General features: G+C 40.0%; 1 protein-coding gene across 10 annotated transcripts in view; it reads left to right on the top strand.

Annotated features, from left to right (window-relative positions):
- Window positions 1-21,401, top strand: part of dmd (dystrophin) — a 1,939,431-nt gene that overhangs the window by 363,875 nt on the left and 1,554,155 nt on the right. For all 10 annotated transcript variants that reach the window (XM_059968142.1, XM_059968139.1, XM_059968147.1 and 7 more), the window contains one exon: window positions 17,648-17,709. In XM_059968142.1, coding sequence (XP_059824125.1) covers window positions 17,648-17,709 — 62 coding nt within the window. The remainder of the gene's footprint in view (window positions 1-17,647; window positions 17,710-21,401) is intronic.

Genomic DNA, 21,401 nt, shown 5'->3' on the forward strand with positions numbered 1-21,401 from the left:
CTAAACACACGTTTGAGGTCCGCCAGGTGTGAGGAGGCGATGCTATTTCAGATCCGCACTGACTGTAACCTCCTGGTGAGGAAGTCAAGGATCCAGTGGCAGCTTTACAGAAATTTTGAGCCTCCAGTCCTCTCACCCTTCTCTTTTTTGCTCTGTTTAATGCTCCTATTAGTCTCTTTTCATTCATGCACATTTCCTTCTAAGGTTCATAGCCATGGGAATAAGCTCTTCTTGGGCTTCCAGCCGGGTATAGGTGTTGATTTTAACTGGCATTTTGATGACAAAACGTCATTTGTCGTTGGAACATTGGTTAAAATTGATACTTGTACCTGGCTGTAAGCCTGGGGAGAGTTTATTTGTCATATATGCTGGGAAAGCAGGAGATCCTTTTTCATAGGCACGCATTCGCTCCAGCCATATTATGGTACTTCACTTCATGTGTTCTGTGTCACCATACATTTAACACAATTAAAAATAAAGGGACAAGAATATGTTATGCTAAGTATGTTCCTTGACCAAAAGTGTTCACTCATCGGGCTGAGTTATGTTAATAGTGAGCTGACAATTATTGTCAATTTTCTTGGGCATTGCCAAAGCTGCTTCAATTGCAGAATTGTGCTTTTTCAAGTCATGGTCAAAAGTGTAATGCTTGCATGAGTGTAGAGAAATCGTGTTTGGGAATATAATGTTGTCAATGAGAACCATGCAGCTATCAGCTGTGGTTACCTGGTGCTTGGCTGTCAATTATTTTCCCTGCTCGATCATTCCTTTTTCTGAAGCTAATTAAAAGTGAGATCACAGGCACTTAAATGTGCACGAAGGGAAAGTGCCTGCAAAATTGCTTCTTAGTTGGTGTGCTTGCATGAGTCGGGAAGAGACCTTGTTAAACTCTATGCTCAGATGGTTCAAATGACATTCTTTGAATGCACGTAGCCATGTTTTGCCATCATTAGCATTTGTGTTGGGACAAACTGAATTATGACTTGTCATGTAGAACCAGCAATGGTGAAGCAAATGACATGACAGCTCCCAAATCAATAGAAGCGATCTTGCACACTTTTTAATACTGCATTGTTTGAGGCTTTAGATTTTATATCTACTTAATTGTACTAAGGCTAACAGCAGTGAACTTGTTGCGTTGGGGGGGCTTTTCCTTGGAGTTTAATTAAAGCTGAAGTTCACTGTGTGATCTAACGTGGTATCCTGACCTGACATGGGAAATCAAGCAGCTTTTTCTTTGTTTATCTTATTTAATGAGAAGGAGAAGCTAAAGTAACTCATATCAGCATTACAGTGGAGTAAAGGGAATTAGAGAGGCATGAAAGAGGAGCTGGCCAAAGTTGATTGGAAGGGGATACTAGCAGGGATGATGGCAGAATAGCAATGGTTGGAGTTCCTCGGAGCAATTCAGAAGCGCAGCATAAATACATCACAAAGTAGGAGAAGTATTCTAAAGGGAGGATGAGGTAACTGTAGCTGACAAGCGAAGTCAAAAGCAGCATAAAAGTAAAAGGAGAGGCATGTAATATTGCAAAAAATAGTGGGCAGTAGGGGATTGGAAAGCATTTAAAAACCAGCAGAGGACAACTAAAAAAACAATTAGCAGAGAAAAGATTAAATATGAAGGCAAGCTGGCTAATACTATAAAAGTTAATACCAAAAGTTCTTGCAGGTAAATAAAGAATAAAAGAGAGGTGAGAGTGTATATCAGATTGCTGGAAAATGATGCTTGAGAGGTAGAGGAGTGGACAAGGAAATTACAGATGAACTTAGTAAGTATTTTGTGCTGGTCTTCATCATGGGAAGCACTAGCAGTATGCCAGTAGTTCAAGAGTGTCGGGGGTGGGGGGTGGCAGCAGAAATGAGTGTATTTGCTGTTACTAAGGAGAAGGTGCTTGGGCAGCTGGAAGGTCTGAAGATAGATGTCACAAGGTAGACAGACCACATCCTGGTGTTTTGAAAGAGGTAGTTGAGAAGATTGTGGAGGCATCGGTAGTTACCTTCATTAATGCTTCATTGAAGGCACCGTGGTAGTGTAGCAGTTACCACAGCACTATTACAGATCGGGGCGTTCCGGAGTTAAATTCTGGCACTATTCTGTAAGGAGTTTGTATGTTCTCCCTATGGAATGCATGAGTTTCGCTCAGGTTGCTTGTTTCCTTCCAAGGTCTAAAGAAACATACTGGTTAGTAGATTAATTGGTCATTTAAATTGTCCTGTGATTTGGTTATTGTAGGCCAGTTAGCCTGACTTCAGTGGTTAGGAAAATGTTGGGAGTCTGACATTAAGGATGAGGTTTTAGGGAACTTGGAAGCACATGATACAATAGGAAAGTGAGCATTGTTTCCTTAAGAGTAAATCTTGATGATTGTAATTATTTGAGGAATTAACAGGCAGACTAGTCAAATGAGAGTTGATGGATGTTGTTTACTTGGATTTTCAGTTGCCTTTGAGGTTTTTTAATAGGGGAATCTCATAGAAACCCATAAAGTGTTGAAAGGCAAAGACAGAGGGATGTGGAGAGGATGTCTCCTACAATGGGGGTATCTAGGACCAGAGGGCACAGCCTCAGAATATAGGGACATTCATTTGGAATAGAAATGCAAAGGAATTTCTTGAGCCAGAGGGTAGTGAATCTGTAGAATCTATTGCCACAGACACCTGTGGAAGGCAAGTGATTGAATATATTTAAAGTGGAGATTGATACGTTCCTGATTAATCAGGGGATCAAAGGTTATGGCGAGAAGGCAGGAGGATGGGGTTGGGAGTAATAATAAATCAGCCATAATGAAATATCAGAGCAGTTCGATGGTCCAAATGGCCTAATTCTGCTCCATGTATTATAGTATTAATGACTATTGCCCAGTGGCTCTGACATTCAACATTGTGAAGTGTTTTGAGAGAGTAGTCATGACACACATTAATCCAAGCCTCCCAGGCAGCATCGACTCACTGCAATTCACCTGCCATTGAGACATGTCTGGGGTGGATGTCATCTGTGGAGCATCAGGACTGGCAGACTAGAATTTAATGATCACAGCAGCACCTTCTATACCATAAATCCAATCAAACTCAACTTCAGATTCCCACACCTGGAACTCAGCATCTTCCTTTGCAACTGGTTGCTTTACTTCTTGACAAACAGCGAATAATCTTATCAGTAAGAATAGGCAGCAACACGTCTGCCATGATTATCCTCAACACTTGTGCTCCATGAGGCAGTGCCCTTATCTTTCATACTCCCTATGTACTTATGACTGTGTGGCTAGACTCTGCTCTAACTCCATCCACAAATTTTCAGATGACCCCACCGTGGCAGATCCTAAATTACAATGAGTTGGAATATAGGATGGAGATTAGTGACTAGTGACATGGTGTCAGGATGCCAACTTTTCCCTCGGTGTCAGCAAAACAAAAGAGCTGGTGTTTGACTTTAGGAAGGGGAATGGTACACATTTCTGTTTTCATCAATAGTGTTGAGGTTGGAAGTGTTAAGTGCTACAAGTTCCTTGGAGTGAACATCATCAGCAGCCTACCCTGGTCAAATACTCCTCAGAGCAGTTATTCAAAAGTCTTACTTTTGAGATTGGATCTCTCCTCTTCAAGTAATATGCAGGAGCTAGTTAAAAGTGACTGGAAACATGCAGCAGGTCAGGTAATGGTTTATGGAGAGAGAGGCACACTTCTTATTTTAGGTTCACCAACTTTCAGGTGAACTATTTAAAAAAAACACATTTCAATGAAGCCACATTGAAGTCAGCATTTGTAAACCCAATTGTCTGTTTGATTCAATTTTCAGATTCATGCATTAGTTTAAAATGACCCCTTTATCTGTTGGCACCAAAACTACTGTACTTGCAGAAGTAATGGTTATCACTGTATGAGGGAATTGATTGAGAGTGGGAGAGGAAATGAACCATTGTCTTGCTAATCATGATTCAAATTGGATTAATAATGTTTCTTTCATTGTTACTGTACAAATGAAAATGTGCATAATTTTTTGTCTGGATTGCTGTTCATATTATATAGTGATTGTGTAAGATATTGAAGGTTTTGTGCAAGAGCAACGCTCCTTTACTGTATTAATTGTACTTGATTTTAACACAAGAATGGTGCCACTATTTACAAAAAAAGTAATTTGCTTAAGTTCAATCTCTACATGACAATTTAGCATTTGTTGTAGAAAAAATTATAACAACCTAATTCATTTTGATGTCCCTTTCCTCCTCTACAGTGTTTTAATTAAGCTTGCCAGTGAAATTGATTGCATGGTAGTTAATGCAGCTGAAATGAACTGCACAGCAATTATGGTACTGCAGAAACAAGAAATTAGTGCCACTGTAAAAGTAAATAAATTGCCCTTGCTCATACCCAAGATCAATTGTATTAAGTTAAAGTGCCTCAGCAATGGTCCATGCTTCTGTGTGACTTCTGGTGAGAATGGGCATTTATGAATGGTTAATAAGAAATTGTAATTGACTATTATCTCTTCTATCTTGAAATTTTAGCTGACTTTATCTAAGTTTGAATTACGTGTGAAATGTGACAGAACAGTCCTCCCCAGCCTAGGAACAAATGACTTGCGTACCTATGAACAAGACTTTGGACACCGGCAGTATGGATATCCTGGCTGCTGCTGGGTTGCTGGGGCATCTTCTGCTCTTTAGGTTCTTGGTTTGTGATTGTATTTCCAACTGGCCAACTGCTTAGGTTACCAACACTTCACCATAAAGGACCCTTGCTTTCTCCTGGGGGCGGAACTGTAGCTAACATTGCTACTGTTTTCAGAATTATAGCATGTGACCAGCTGTTCTGTTTGTTGTTGCCACGTTTCATGGAAGAAGCTTGTAAAGGTTTTCATGGTAAAAATGCCACCACAAGAAGCAGTACAAGTTACTTTATAACTAAAATACTTTGCTTAGTCCAGAATCTTGGGGAGTGAAGGGAAGGAAATATTGAAGTTGGGTGTCAGAGTACTTTTCAATGCAACAATGTAATTTGGATTTGAGGTAGAAATCCTGAAATCACTCAGCAACAGGAGAGAGTGAATAAATGTTCTCTCAGCCAGTCAAAGACCTTTCATCACATTCAGAAAAGTGATAAAACAAGGTATGGGTGAGTCCCCTGTATTTTTGTTGGTCAAGTTATGGAAATTCACCCTGCCAGAATTCACAAATCACCAACCAAAGGTTTGAGATGCAGAATAAATTTCACTTTTACAGAATTTACAGAAAAATGTAAATAAATGAACACACAAATTTATTTTTCTCAACTGCTGTTCTTGATGTGCACAGATGGTATTGGTTGGCATTGCAGAAAATTGTGATTGAATCTTTCTAGGAATGCAGTCTAACCCCGGCCCTGTAATCAAAGGCTGGGGTGTGTGGGTTGAAGGAAGGGGTAGATATTCTTTTGGAGGGAAGAGCTACCATTCTATTTCAACTGTCTGCGACACATATTGTAAACCTAAACCCATACATTATAATTACGTTGCAACTTGACTAAAAATGAAATGCGTGTATTCCTGATGCTTTACACAGAGATGGGAGGAGAGTAAATTCTTTGATACTTTGTCAAGGAAGCTAATATTGTATCGTGAAATAGTGTTTGTTTAGAATAGGACATTTTCATGAGATTCTTTTATCTGTGCCCTATCTCTGAGTGTGATCGGTATGCCACTTGGATAGGTGAACAGAAATGATCAGGTCATAGACTCATAGGAAAGTACAGCAGAGGAGCAGGCCCTTCGTCCCACTTAAACACTTAACCACTTAAACAGCCTACTCCCATTGACCGCTGCTGGGACCATAGCCCTCCATACCCTTACTGTCCATGTATCTATCCAAACTTCTCTTAAAAGTTGAAATTGAGCTCACATGCATCACTTGCACTGGCAGCTCGTTCAACACTCTTACGATCCTCTACATGAAGACGTGTCCCCTCATGTTCCCCTTAAACTTTTCACCTTTCACCTGATCTGGGATGACGTTGGCAGATCTCCAGTGAGAAAATAGTCAAAAGAATTGTCACAACAGGACTTGTGCGGTAGAGCTTGGACAATAAAGTGGAGCTGATATGATTTGCATGCGCATCAGAAAAGGATGTGGGAACAAATGTTTGGCAAGACATTCAGCAAATATCATGTCTCAGAAACGATGCTGGGAATATTAAAAAGGCAATGTTATAATAACCATGAGTAAGTGGATGTTGTAAATTTGGATTTTCAGAAGGCCTTTGACAAGGTGCCGTACATTAGGCTGCTTAACAAGATAAGAGCTCGTGGTGTTACTGGAAAGATGCTAGCATGAATAGAAGATTGGCTGTCTGGCAGGAGGCAAAGAGTGAGAATAAAGGGGGTTGTTTCTGGTTGGCTGCTGGTGACTAATGGTGTTCCACAGGGATTGGTGCTGGAACCGCTTCTTGTTACATTATATGCTAATGATTTGGATCAAGGAATTGATGGCTTAATAGCCAAGGTTGCAGATGATACAAAGATAGGTGGAGGGGCAGATAGAATTGAGGAAGCAGGGAGTTTGCAGAAGGACTTTGACAGATTTGGACAATGGGGTAAGAAGTGGCGGATGGAACTATATTATCATGCACTTTTGTAGAAGGAATAAAAGTGTAGACTATTTTCTAAACGGGGAAAATTCAAAAATTAGAGGTGCAAAGGGACTTGGTAGTCCTTGTGCAGAACTCCCTCAAGGTTAACTTGCAGGTTGAGTTGGTAGTAAGGAAGACAAATGCAAAATTAGCATTCATTTTAAGAGAAGTAGAATATAAGAACAAGAATGTATTCCTGAGGCTTCATAATGCTGCACTTGGAGCATCGTGAGCAGTTTTGGGCCACTAATCTGAGAAAGGTTGTGCTTGATGGCTCTAGTCCTGTACTTGCTGGAGCTTAGAAAAATGGTTGGGGACCTCATTGAAAACCTAGAGAATATTGAAATGTCTCAGTAGAGTGGATATAGAGAAGACGTGGGGGAGTCTAGGATCAGAGGGCACTGCTTCAGGATAGAGGTATGTCCATTTGTAACAAAGATGAGGAGGACTTTCTTTTAGCTAGAGGTTAGTGAATCTCTGGCTTTCATTACCACAGGAGGCTGTGGAGGCCAAGACATTGGGTATTTTTAAAGTGGAGGTTGAATTGAATTGACTTTATTTCTTACATCTTTCACGTACATGAAAAATAAAATCTTTATGTTACTTCTGCATCTGAATGTACAATGTGCAGATTATAGTAATATGAAATAAATAGTATGTACAGTACGATGTACAACAGAACAGTCAATATAGCTTAAAAATACAATTCTAACAATAGGCTCTTGATTAGTCAGGACATCAAAGGTTACGGGAGAAGGCAAGAGAATGGTGTTGAGAGGGACAATAAATCAGCCATGATGGGATGGTAGAGCAGATTCGATGGGCTGAATATCTGATTATGCTTCTATATCTTATGGTCTTGTATACTTTGAACCTGGTTTCACTTTTATTTGAATAGGTTTGTTGACTTTACTAAAAAGGTAATTTTTGTGTGCTTCATTTTTTATTAATACCTATCAATGGTTTACAGATTGTAGGTGATTTTAAATGAATTTCTTATTTTGTATTTACCAGATTGATCAAATGGCCATTTAAACTGGATGTTTGGAGAAATTCCTTCCCTTGAAGAGTAGTGAATCTCCAGAGGGTGGTAAAGCCAGATAATTAGATATAGATACTGGGGTTCATTTAATTGGTACACATCAGGTCCAGTACATTTTGGTCCAGTTAAGCAGTTGCCCAATTAGCTGAGGTTTCATTTAAAAAGGTATTTAAAAAAAAAGGCAAACTACAGTTTAGCTGAGTAACAAATTATGTGTTTAAATGAAATACAGAACAACTGGGAACACAATGAAAACTACCACAGTACTATAAAACTGTACTCGTTCCTAATAGTTATCAACTATGGAATTCATCCAGTGTCCACTGCTATGTTCTTTTGATTAACTGTATATGAACAAAATCAGACCAGGCACCTAAAAGAGATAATGGACTGCCTTCATACAATGCCATTGATAATTGCATCCTCCAGATATTCATTTTCATTTTCACTCCAAGCCATTTCTGAATGCTTGAAACCAGAGAGCAGAACATTCTGAATTGTCTTGCAGCTTATTTCTCACCAACTATCAGTGACAAAAAAAACACTGCATTTTGAACACAAACACATGCAAGTGACGGTTTTTAAAAACTGTTGGCTCTAGGCTCTGTGTAGTGTCTAACGGGCACACAAGTATACGAGACTAACGCTAGTTAGAAGCTTTCAACCAACAGTCTCCTGTCTCAATTAAGTGGCATATTGTGCCAAATAAACAAAGGGAATCCCAACTATTTTCTCGTTTATTTCTTGATCTTTAAGGATTGTCCCAAATAAGTGGCTGCCAGATTAACCAATGGCTCAATTAACTAGAATCCACTGTATTTAAAGAAATGATAAGGATGTGGAGGAATTGAGGTTTATGGGGAGCTGGCATTGACATAGAGTTGAGGAGAGATAGATGACCCAAGATTACATTGAATGGCAGGCAAGGCTTCAGGGACCTGGTGATCTACCCCTGCTCCTATTTTCTTGTATTGTGTTTTTTAAAATTATTGATTATTTGGAAATAATGGGAGAAGCCTTCCGATGGCATGCTTGATCTCACAATATTCCCGTAGAAAGGGTGGTAGGAGCTACTGACCACAGGTAACTGAGATTTTGTGCATCTATATGGAGAGATGTGAAAGGGGCATCTGCTAGGTCAAGAGCATTCAAACCCATTAGTTCATTGCTGGAAGCTTTCAGAGGCTTGCCTTGTCTAGAAAAAATGCTCCTTTGCACTGTAGTTCTTTCAGGATATAAGCACTTAGCCACTCTCTCCCTAGCTATTTCTTGGGTAGTGAGTGGGAAAAGATGCTCTATGTGAATGCCTGGATTGGGAAAATTCAAGGAACAGTTTTGGCAATGATTATTCAGTTTGCAAGCTATGTCATCATTGAGCAAGAAGTTGGTTGGATCCTGTTTATGCAGAATCATTTGTCTCCAGCATTATGTACATACTCTCTATTTGGAGAAAACATTTCCTATTGACACCTGGTGCATGAGGTTAATACCTAATGCTCGTTTTTATCCTCCAGAAACAAATTTTACCAGATGTGCAAAGAACCATATATAAATTCATAATTATTTCATCTCATTTAATAACTTTTGTCATTAAGAGCACTCAGGCACATCCAGCCATTCATGTTATAATACTCTTCAGAACAGGCACTTCTAATTTAACAATGTAGTTGTAACGCTTTTCAAATATGATATATTCCTAATTTATGATGCAGAAGCGAAGATTATTAAGAAAAGCAAAGTTTCATCAATTTGTATGACATGTCTTTGTGTTTATCTACAAGATGTTCTCTAATTGAGTTCTTGTAGCCTGAGCTCAAAATGATGGGAAATGGGGTTTCTGGTGAAGATGGGGATACTGGTGGTGAAACTCAAAGTAAACTTGTTATCAAAGTACATACATGTCAGTATATAAAACCCTGAGATTCAGCTCAGGCATTCAGAGTAAATACAGAGAAGAAATAATAACAGAGCAAGAAATATGGAGAACAGGAGATGAGTCCTTGAAAGTGTGGTAACATAGCAGAAATCTGCTATGGATCCACACAATCCACATGGATTGTGAGAACAGTTCAGTGTTGTGATGAATGAAAATGAGTGGTTATTCCCACTGGTTTAAGAGCCTAATTGTGGAGGTGTGATATTTGTTCCTGAACCTGGTGGTGTTGGTCCTGAGGCTCTTGTAGCCCCTTCCCATTGGCAGCGGTGATAAAAGAGCAGGACCTGGATGGTGGGGGTCCACGATGATGAATGCTGCTGTCCTGTTACAGCACGTGTCCTGTTAAGTGTGCTCAATGGTGGGGAGGCCTTTACCCATGATGGGCTAGACTGTAGTCCATCACGAGTAAAGGCCTCCAATATTTTTTGTAAGGTTTTCTGTTCAAGGGCATTGGTGTTTCCATACCAGACCATGATGCAGCCAGTCAGTATACTCTCCGAAGTTGAAAGTTCAAAGTAAATTTGATTATCAAAGTACATGTATGACACTATATACAACCCTGAGATTCATTGTCTGGTGAAAATGCTTAACAGACCTATAGAAAAGTAACTGTCATAATCAACGAACAGCTGGCAACCTTTCTACCAGAGTGCAAAAGACAGCAAACTGTGCAAATGCAAAAAGAAGAAACAATAATATACATAAATAGGCAATAATTATCAAGAGCATGTTATGAAGAGTCCTTGAAAGTGAGTCCTTAGGATGTGGGAACATTTCATTGATGGGGCAAGTGAAGTTGAGTGAAGTTATCCCTTTTTGGTTAAGAGCCTGATAGTTGAGGGATAATAACTGTTCCTAAACCTTGTGGAGCAAGTCCAGAGGCTCTTGTACCTTTTTCTTGATGGCAGGAGTATGTCCTGGATGATTCATTACAACCTTTGATTCGGCCAACTTTAATGGTGTGATCAGCAAATTTAAATATGCCATTTGAACAGCGCTCACCCTCACAGTCATACGTCTGAAGCAAGTGGAACAGAGGGGTTAGCACACAGCTGTTTGGTGCACCTGTACTGATGGTGATTGCGAATGCAAGTCAGAAAATTAAAGCTGCAGTTACACAAGAAGGGTATTGAGGCCTAGGTGTTGGAACTTATTGATTAGTTTTGAGGGAGGATAGTTTTGAACACAGAGCTGTAGTCAATGAAGAACATCCTGATATATGCACCTTCACTGTATAGACGTTCCAGGGTTGAGTGAAGAGCCAATGAAATGACATCTGCTGTGGACCTGTTGTGCTGGTAGGCAAATTGGAGCAGATCTAAGTCACTGTTCAGGTGGGAGTTGATATGTTTCATCATCAACCTCTCAAATCACTCCGTTACAGTGAACTGGATGATAATCATTGAGGCAGTTCTTCTTGGGCACCGGTATAATTGAAGGCCGCTTGAAAGTAGTTGGATACCACACACTGCCGAAGCGAGAGGTTAAAAATCTCAGTGAACACACCGTCCCTGTTGATCAGCCAGGTACCGAATCTGGACCAGATTATTTCCATGGGTTCACCCTCCTGGAGGATGCTCTCATGTCAGCCTCGGAGATTGAAATCACTGAGTCCTTGGGGGCTGTGGGAGTTCATGAAGGTGCCACCATGTTTTGACAATCAAAGCAAGCATTAAAGGAATTGAACCCATCTGGAAGCAAAAATTTGATGTCACCTATGTCACTCAGTTTCACTTTGTAAAAGGTGATAGCATTCAAGATCTACCACAGCTGTCGAGCATCTTTCAGTGATTCAAGTTTGGTGTGGAATTGCCACTTTGCACGTGAGATGGTAATGTAAAGTAAATGGGTGCAGGGTTCATTTTGATGGAGGGGATGCAAGTTGGAATCCGGCACTGGCTTGAGATGGGGACATATATTAATGGATTCAGCCTTTTGGGGAAATCTGGAACTCATCCAAGACTGAATGAGTGAGTGATCACTTCAAAATACCATCTGAAATATCTCAGCTGGCTGCCCATTTGGAGACGATTGCTTCTGCCCTCTCCGTGTAATGAGGGATGCAGTCTTAGTTTCATTGGTCATATCTTCAGAACAAGTAAAAGGAAGAAATGCAATTTTGCTTTTGGAATGTAAGGTGTCAGCAGTGCTGGGCTCTGTCTTGCATCTTTTGGTGTGCTCAGCCAAACCAACCTTGGCTAATAGATAAGAAAATGGATATCTCTAATGGATAGATGAAAGTCTGCGTGGCATAACGACGAACTTTCTATGGAGCATTGAAGTCATGAATTAAATGCATGTGACTACCTATTACCCTTTCAGCAGAGGAGATAGAATTGTTTCATTATGTTTCTAAAATTGTGATACATGATGTGATTGAGGAAGGTAATATCAGAGGAAGTTTAAGGGATGGTTTTGATAGCTATCGTGGTTGCACAGACATGGGAGGTAATCAGAAAACAGCTTGAGTTCTGCCCATCAGACAGAGCATACATAGACTGGATAGGCAAAAGCTGTGTTTGTGTATTTTCAACTTGCACAAATGGCTACCACTTGACAGCAGCAACCGGAAGAAGATGCGCAGTGAAGCCCAGCAGCACTGCCCTTCATAGGTAAAAGCGAAGTATGTCTTCTGGTAAGATTGTGGCTTGCTTGGATAAAACAGCTACTATGGGGCCAACCAAAAGTAGTTCGAGGGGTGATTGATAAGTTTGGGGCCTAAGGTAGAAGGAGTCAATTTTAGAAAACCCAGCACATTTATTTTTCAACATAGTCCCCTCCTACATTTACACACTTAGTCAAGCCGTCATGAAGCATACGTATCTTGGACCTCCAGAAAGTGTCCACAGCAGGGGTGATTGATAAGCTCGTGGCCTAAGGTAGAAGGAGATGAGTTATACAGCTCTCGTTACATGCACATGCAGGTCAACTCTGAGTGATTACGCAGTAAGATTGCCATTAATAACTCATCTCCTTGTACCTTAGGCCACAAACCTATCAGTCACCCCTGATGTTATTAACTGATGAATTATTAACTTCAAACTTTCTGCATAATCACTGAAAGAGTTGAACTCCATATGCATGTAACGAGAGCTATATAACTCATCTCCTTCTACGTTAGGCCACAAACTTATCAATCACCCCTGCTGTGGACACTTTTTGGAAGCCCAAGATCCGTATGCTCCACGACAGCTGCTGCCTGCATTGGGGAGGTGTCCGAGTGTGTGCATGAAGGTTTGTAGTCTTAACAGTGGGCGATCATCTTAGTCACTTTTCTTGTGATCGCAAGACTCTGTTGGACATTGTTAATGTGGAATGCTGCAAGTCCAATTCACTGGCTTTTGGTGAACGGCAGGGGCAAATGTGTGGCCTTGGTAGTAGTGAGGACTAAATCTTAAGCCGTGGTATCGCCTGTTTGTAGCCATCCAGGATAGTGGGGTTGGAGTCACGGCTGGAGGTGGTGTGGCATGTTGTGCAGGCTGGAGTTAGTGCTGCCCTCTAGTGCTCACTTAGCAGAAGAGGAGATGTATTGTGTTCAGCTGTGGACTTTTGCAACGTTCATGGACTCAGGGACTTGGACTATATTTTTTATTGTGTGATTTGCGTATGACTGTTGGCACTGTAGTTTGCACCTTGGCACTGAAGTAATGCTGTTGTGTTTGGCAGTATTCATGTACGGTTGAGTGACAATTGAACTTGAAGTCCTGTTTGTATTGAGATGCTCTTGGTGTACCTTTCATTTGTGTGCACGCCAAATTAATGCTGGAAAATCAAGTGTTGGAGGGGTGGTGTGGATATTGAATCAACGGAACATGGTTACCTTATTTACTGAAAAATTGTTGGGGGATTGGCCCCTTTGGGATTCAAGTTCACCATGAATGATTGTGATGGGTGGGAGGGGAGAAACACTAGTGGTAGAGCTGTAGTGATGGATGCTTTCATTGTAAGGAGTGCAGAATCATGTCAGGGTCAAGGATTCCATGGAACGGCTAGAAAGCATCCTGAAGAGGGTGGGTTGTGATATGAATAGGTATCAATTACATAGTATGAGGTTCAACATGATGAATTTTCCAATTCTAGCAAGGAGATAAAAGATAAAATGGAAAAAGTAGGACTTCCAAAGCTGTCACCTTCTGTGCCACGTGCATGTGAGAATTGGAAAATGGGAATAGATTAGATGACAGTATGACCAAAGAAGTGGTGTAAAGGAAGAGATTTGTATTCCTGGGAGTGGATCCTGAATCCAGACCGGAGAGTATATTGCACCCACAGGCAGGACGAAGACTGGGATTAGCATCCTGTTGCACATGTCTGTCATGTGGATTGGGAAACATTTAAACTTGCTTGGCATGGAATTCTGACAGGATGACCAAAGAGGGAGAAATCGGTTCAATTCAGGAACGAAAGGAAAAAGAGTAGAATGAAAAAGCAAAAATTAGGAAAGTAAAAGGCAAGGGTCAGCTAGGGTTCTAATGTGAAAGAAATGGGAAAGATATAGAGTAAAAATATTTAGCAACAGACACAAAATTCTAGTGGAACTCAGCCAGTCTGTGGTGGGAAACAACCATGATGTTTAGGCTGAGACCCGTCACCAGGACTGGAAAGGAAGGGGGCAGAAGCCAGAATAAGTCAGTGAAGGGAGGGAAGAGAATACAAGCTGGGCAGGTGAAGGGTGAATTAATTGCATAAGTTTAATTGAATCAAATTAATCTCTTTTTGAAGAGGTGACCAGGAGTATTGGTGAAGGCAGAATGGTATCCATTTAATATGTGCATTTTAGCATGGTCTCTGATAAGGTCTTACACGGTTGGCTGCTCAGAAAGGCAGATCAGTTGTGATTCAGTGCAAGCTAGCAAACTGGATACAACAAAATGACCTGGTGGGAGGAGTCAGGGTGGTGGTGAGGGGGTGTTTATCAAATAATAGGCCAGTACCAATAGTATGCTGCTGGAATTACCTAGAGGTCCCCTGATGTTTGAACTTAAACTAGGGGAGGATTTAGACAGTAAAGTTCAAGTTTAATTTTCGTTCAACCATGAACATGTGTACAGCTAAATAAAGCAGTGTTCCTCCAGGCTCAAGGTGTTAAACCATACATAGAGTCAAACACAGCACAGATATAGTAGTTACAATAGCACATATGATCACAAAAATTATTTTAGCACAAGTCCCTGAGTGGCATGGTCTAAAGACTGATGCTACGTGGGATGTTGGCCTGAAGCCACATTTCTGCAAGAACAAGAATGCGGCAATTCCTCATATCACACTGTGTCAGTCAGAGATGAAGTCAAATCAGCTTGTCCCGCGCTGTGACAGAGCCTAACTGGAGAGCAGCACGAACGGGAGAGCTGGCCCACAATCCAGCATGGATTCCAGCACAACCATTGCGCCTCTGCTCTCTCCCACACCACCTCTGGTGCCTTCTCCCAGGGGAATGTTGTAGAGCAGAGAGACCTGTGGATGCAGAACGGAGTTCCCTGGAAAGGGCAACACAGTTAGGCAAGGTGGTGAATGATGCATATTGGATGAGATATTGAGCACAACAGTTGGGACGTTATGCTGCATCTGGATAAGGTGTTCGTGATATTATGTCTGGGATATTGTGTGCAGTTTTGTTTGCCATACTATAGGGAAGGATGTATTTAAGCTAGAGTGATTGCAGAAAAGATTTACAAGGATGTTGCTGTGACTGGAGGGCTTGAATTATAAAGAGAGTCTGTGACACTGGGACCATTCTGCTTGAAATAAAGGAAGCTGCAAGGTGACCTTGGACAGGTTATTAAATCATGAACGGTGTAGATAAGGTGGTTTGTTATGTTCAGTTTCTTAGGGTAGGGTAGTCTAAACTGAGAGGGCATAAGTTTGTGATAAAGGAAAAAGGACCTGAGGGGTAACTTTTTCATACACAGGGTGGTGGGTAGAGGAAGTGGAAGAGACAAATAAAATTAAAATATTTAAAAATACTTTTGGAGATGCTCATGGATAGGTTAGGATAAAAGAGATGTGAGGCAAATACAGATAATGGGGCTGGTTTTGGAAGGCACCTTGGACAGCATGGATGGTTTGGGTCAAAGAGCCTGTTTCCATGCTGTACAGTTCTGTGCCGCAGAGAATGTGCGAATTGCACACAGACAGCACACAGACTCATCAGGAATGAACCTGCCTCTGCTATTGTGTAACCTGTGATGGCCCACAGCAGGATCATCCTGGTTATCTACTTGTTGTTCAGCTGGATGATGGGACTTTGTTTCTGCCTACCAAGCCTTGCTGTGCATTATTGGTTGATCTATGTGATGAGTTAGTCTTGAGGAAATATTCTCTTACTGGGCAAGTGTATTTTCAAGATGGTTTATTTTAGAAACAAGATCACACCAAATTGATAATATTTATTAATTGTTGAAATAAAACAAATGTTGATTTCAAATGGGAGAACTGGTTTCAAGTTTGTAACCCATCAGCTTTATATGTATAACTTTCTATTTTATCAAATCACTGCATTTCATGTATAATGTGCAGCAAGTATGTGTTCAATTAACGCTGATTTCTTTAAACTGTAGATAACCTAGCAGTTTCAAACCTTTTGTTAACATTAGTGGTAGAGAGAAGGTAGTTTCAAAATAAGAATAACCCAGAGGCCCCTTTGCAAAGAGGTGGAATCCCCCTTTGTATATCTAGTTCCTGTCCTTGTAATTGTTGTGCCTTGTACCATGTTCACGTGCATATGTTTTTTTTTGTTTTCCAGAGAGGTTTTGATGCATTTAATCCTTATCTGTGTCTCTGGTTTCTCTGTCTGGTGTGGTATTGGATATAGTAAGGGAATATATTTACTTCATAAATAAGGACAAAATACTTGAAGTACACTGGCCAGTCAGTAAAAGAGGCATATAATAGAAGAAGGTGACATACTTACTATTTCTTGCCTTTATTTAGTGAGAGATACAGTGTGGAACGAATCCTTCTGGCCCAACAAACCACACCGCTCTGCAGTGCATCTATTTAATCCTAGTCTAACACAGGACAATTTACAATGCCCTGTTAACCTACTAACCAGTACTTCCTTGGACTGTGGGAGGAAACCTGAGCACCCAGAGGAAGGTCACACAGTTGACGGGGCAAACATACAAACTCCTCACGGAATGCCCTGAGCTGTAAGAGCATTGCACTAATTGCAGTGCTATGGTGGCACCCTCAGAGATAATCAGTGACCTGTAAAACTACAGCTGGCCCTTTCTGAAATTTTAGAATTAAAGCAATATTGTTTCTCTGCTTGCTGCTTTGCTGGTAAGTCAGAAGCTGTGCATGCAGCTTGCCCTAAATATTGTTTAACTGCGACAGTTTGAGATTGTTCAGTGTCCAGATGCCACACCAAGTCAGTGGTGCACAACAAGGCCACCTTTTTACCTGAGGACGAAGGGCTGTAACTTGCAAAGGTGCATGAGGTATAAGGTGTCATATACAACATTACAAGGCCTCCACCATAATCAAGTGAAAGGCCATCCCCTCATAAGCACCGCCAACACCAAGAACCAGCAAGGAAGCAAGTCGTGGATCTTGACCCTGGGGCTGGAGGAGTGGGGGAAGAGTTTCCAGGGGAGGGAGAGGGAGGATAACAGGAGTGATAGGTGTTGGGTGTAGAAAGCTAGTGCTTTAGTCAAGGAAAGAAGGTCTGGTTGTTGGGAACTTGCTTGTTGTCAAACACCAAGAGCATGGGGAGGAGCTGGGTTGAGGCAAAGCCAAGAGTTGGGCTGGCTATGAGGTGGGGTATTTGATATGGGAGCTGTTGTGCTGTACTGTGTACTCCTTCTGTATTAGTAACCCTGGCACTTCCAGACATCTCTACCATCTCACTTTGCTGGTGCATAATACACAGAGAGGACATTTTTAGAATATGCCAAGCTCAGTGGATCTTGAAGTATGCCCCAGTTTCCCTTGATAATTTTCCTTTATTGCATAAATGTTCTTTCACTTGACAGAATTTAATGGAAATGATTTTTCTACATTAAATGTTAAAATGGAAAATTCAAAACCACTTAACTCAGGAATGCCTTTTAATTCCAAATTTGCAGATGAAAGAGAAGATGTTCAAAAGAAAACATTCACAAAATGGATAAATGCGCAGTTTGTCAAGGTAAGAGGATACCATAGTGATCTGTGGGTTTGAAATGATGTGCAATGTGCTAAAGTTTTGTTATTTAATCTGCTTGGAAGTATTGAACTCTTTGGAGTTCAAACATGTATTGTTTGAGAATATTTTTTTCCATTACATCAGGGAATCTGATTAATCTCATGCAACATTCAAACTTAGCACAGCAGGATGTGTTTTGTGGATAAAAACTTTTTGGGATACTTTATTCATTAACTTGTATGCAAGGATTTAGTTGCATCGTTTTAAATCCTGTGACCTAGTAATTTACAATAGATTAGCAGTAATTTAAAAAAAATATTTAAGATTACTGTCTCTGGAAAATATACTCGACCCTTGATGTAAGTATAAGTTACTTCTGCCATTGCTGGAAATAGCTTTCTTTCAGTTTTTGAAGCATTTGATTTTTTAAACATAACTTTTATCCTTGCTGAAGCTCATGATATTTATGGTAGGAAATGGAAAATGTTAGTTCACTTCATTTACTGAACTTTTGACATCAAGTACTAGCAGGCACTGCAAGCAAAATGAGGTATAGAGCAAAGCACTTTAAATTTGGGATTCATGGAACTGTTTGTTGCACTGAAGAGATTTTACCCCCATGCTTACAAGCATGGTATGACATATAAATGACATGACTGCTAAATGATCAACAGCTTTGAGCTTGAAATTGTGCAGGGCCGATATGAGCTAAGACCTTTGAAACCTATTTACGGTTGGAGTAATACAGTTTTACGAAAGCAAATGATTTCTTCTGTGAAGCAAGGCTGAATTTAAAGTTAAATATTATGGAAATATGGTGCTGTTTTAAGCACTGGATCGCTTTAAGGAACATTTAAGTAACCTAGATACAGAGGTCAGTGATGAAGCAGTGGCCCTTGCAGTTGCTGCTGATATTGAAGGAAACTTTCCACGAAGGGCTAGAGGTATGAGTTCAGGATTTCATTTTTCCCTAAACTGCTTGCTGGCAGGCATCATCTTCAGCAGATCTCAGATATTCAGAAATTGTGAAGTGTTAACAGCTAATTAGGATGAAGCATTTTTCACAGATGTCAAATCAGGAAGCATTTATCATCTTTCCTTTTGATGGAAAATTTTCATTATTTTACTTAGTATGAATTAAAAATGTAAATGTACCATGAGATTAAGCTATAAAATGTAAAATTTAGTTATGCATTTAAAGATATAAGTAAGTTTATTCTGAGAAAATACTACAGGTGGCCCCCGTTTTTCGAACATGCACTTTACGACTGCTCGCTGTTACGAAAGACCGACATTAGTACCTGTTTTCGCTAACCAAAGAGGATTTCGCTTTTGTATGCACGTACGTGCGTAAGCGTGTACGTGCCAATTTTTTTCCCTCCAAATCCATTTTGGCTCTCTGTCTTCCTGATTTTGATAAGTGAAACTACATCATACATACAATATTTCTACTTTATATAGGCTGTATATTCATATCATTCTTGCTTTTTACTATATGTTAGTGTTATTTGGTTTGATTTGGTAGGTTATTTTTTGGGTCTGGGAATGCTCAAAAAGTTTTCCCATATAAATTGATGGTAATTGCTTCTTGGCTTTATGACGTTTCGGCTTACAAATGGTTTCATAGGAGCACTCTACCTTCGGATAGCGGGGGAAACCTGTATTCCTGTTACACAGTTATTTTTTGTTGCGGCAGAGGAGCTGATGAATGGGAACTGTGGATTTGTGTGTCATTTTAAAATGGAACAGTAACTCCTACCTTAATGGATTTTTAACTTTGATTCATTCACATCTAGTTTTTAGTTCTTGAAACAGAAATTCTGTGATTACTTTGGACAAGTGTGCAGAGCTGCAACCATTGGAGGAGGAGAAAATAATCATCAATGGCAATCTCTGCAGTTCTGTATTTAACTGCAAATTTATGCACATAAAAAGTTTTATTCTATTTCCTCCATTTAGTGATGAACATTGAATCTTCATTTAACATTGTTGCAGCATTTTACACATTCATTTCTGTGTCCACATCTTATGTGGAATGAACAAAAGAAGGTATTGATTATTGACACAGAAGATACTTGGAAAAGTAACCATAGCTTTATTAGGTTCATGTCAAACATAAGTGAAGTCAAGGATGATGCAGAGGTTAAAAAACATGGGCCTAATGTCAGTAAATCTACTAAGCAGTAGTTGTATTTTTTCAGTCAAAAATGAACAAAATGTAGTAAGATGCTTTCCTTGCAGGCCTAAACAGCATTTGTTCAAAGCTTGTTTAAAATAAAAAAAAATGATTAATATATTGGCTTAGTACAAATGGCCTGAAAGAGATTGGATACAAATTTGGGGGATTTAAATAGGAATAATCTTGGTAGTTATCAGAGAGATAAAATTTCAGACCTTAGCAGAGAGATTTGTAAATCACAAATAAGCCTAATCACTAAAAAAGAAAACACAGGTAGCTTAGAGATCTAAGTCACACAAACTGTGAGGTACCTTCCTTTTTTGGCAATCTGCCATGAATCCAATCTTCACCATTTGTATAGATGTAAAAATACTCCATTTGACACAACTTCAACAGAATGTTTAAAAATGGCCTGAATTCTAGTTAAAATACAGAATTTATTCATTGGTCTTGCTGTTTGAATAGAATATCATTTTTGCAATGCTGTTTTTCATTTAAGTTATTTTAAGCATTCCTAGCCCTGCATACGAATTGTCTTGGGTTTGAGATGGGTGATTAATCTGTCTTTGTATGAGCCTCATGGGACTATGGAGCCTTTCTCCAAATTATTCATATCCAGAGAAGATCCACTTGCAAGGTCACATTTCCAATCCTGTTATTTGGCAGGATGATGAGTGAGAGCCATTTAAAAACAGTAAGTCTCATTGGGAGTGAATTTTATTTGAGCCAATAAATGAAAGCAAAATGTAAGCAGAGCGGCAGTTGTGGGAGTGGTCATCATTAAAGTGGTCAGGTTTGGGCTCAGGAGATTTGGGTGAGAAGAAATAAAGGCTTTGGATAAGTTTTGAGTAAGTTTTTATCTTACTTTGTCTATTAGTACAAGGCTAGTGCAGTGAGAATGGATCCAGGGTCAGCAGTTTGTTCTTGGTGTGAAAATTAGGAAGTTTAGGAGACCTCCCGTCTCTTTGATAACTATATATGCACAAGGTGCATCCAGATGCAGCTCCTTAGAGAATTCTCGTGTTAGAGAATTGGAGCTGCAGTTGGATGATCTTTGGCACTTGGGGGAGAATAAGGAGGTAATAGATTAAGAGCTACAGGGAGGTAGTCACCCAATGTTCCCTCTAAGTTTTAGTAGTCAGTGTGCGCAAAAATCTTATGTTGTGCAGATTTTTTTCCTGTGACAAAAGTATGTGCACACTGAATGCACAAGTGGCACAGTTTATGTAGGTTTACAAAATATTTGACATAAAATCACACAGAATAACAACAAAATAACATACATATTTAAGTCACTCAGTTATTTTTTCTCTCTCCTGCCTTTGGCATTCACCCATTCTTTGAAAACTCTATCTAGACTAATAGAACTTCCATCCAATTGATAGCTTTTGATTCTCATTAACATATCCAAATGACATCCATTTAAATGGTTTCTCAGCTTGTCTTTGAGTTGATTCATTAGGATAAAACCTCACTCACAGCCCACACTAGATGCAAGAAAGGTTCCCCCAATGTC

Source organism: Hypanus sabinus, chromosome 4, assembly GCF_030144855.1.
Source record: "Hypanus sabinus isolate sHypSab1 chromosome 4, sHypSab1.hap1, whole genome shotgun sequence".
Lineage (NCBI taxonomy): Eukaryota > Metazoa > Chordata > Chondrichthyes > Myliobatiformes > Dasyatidae > Hypanus > Hypanus sabinus.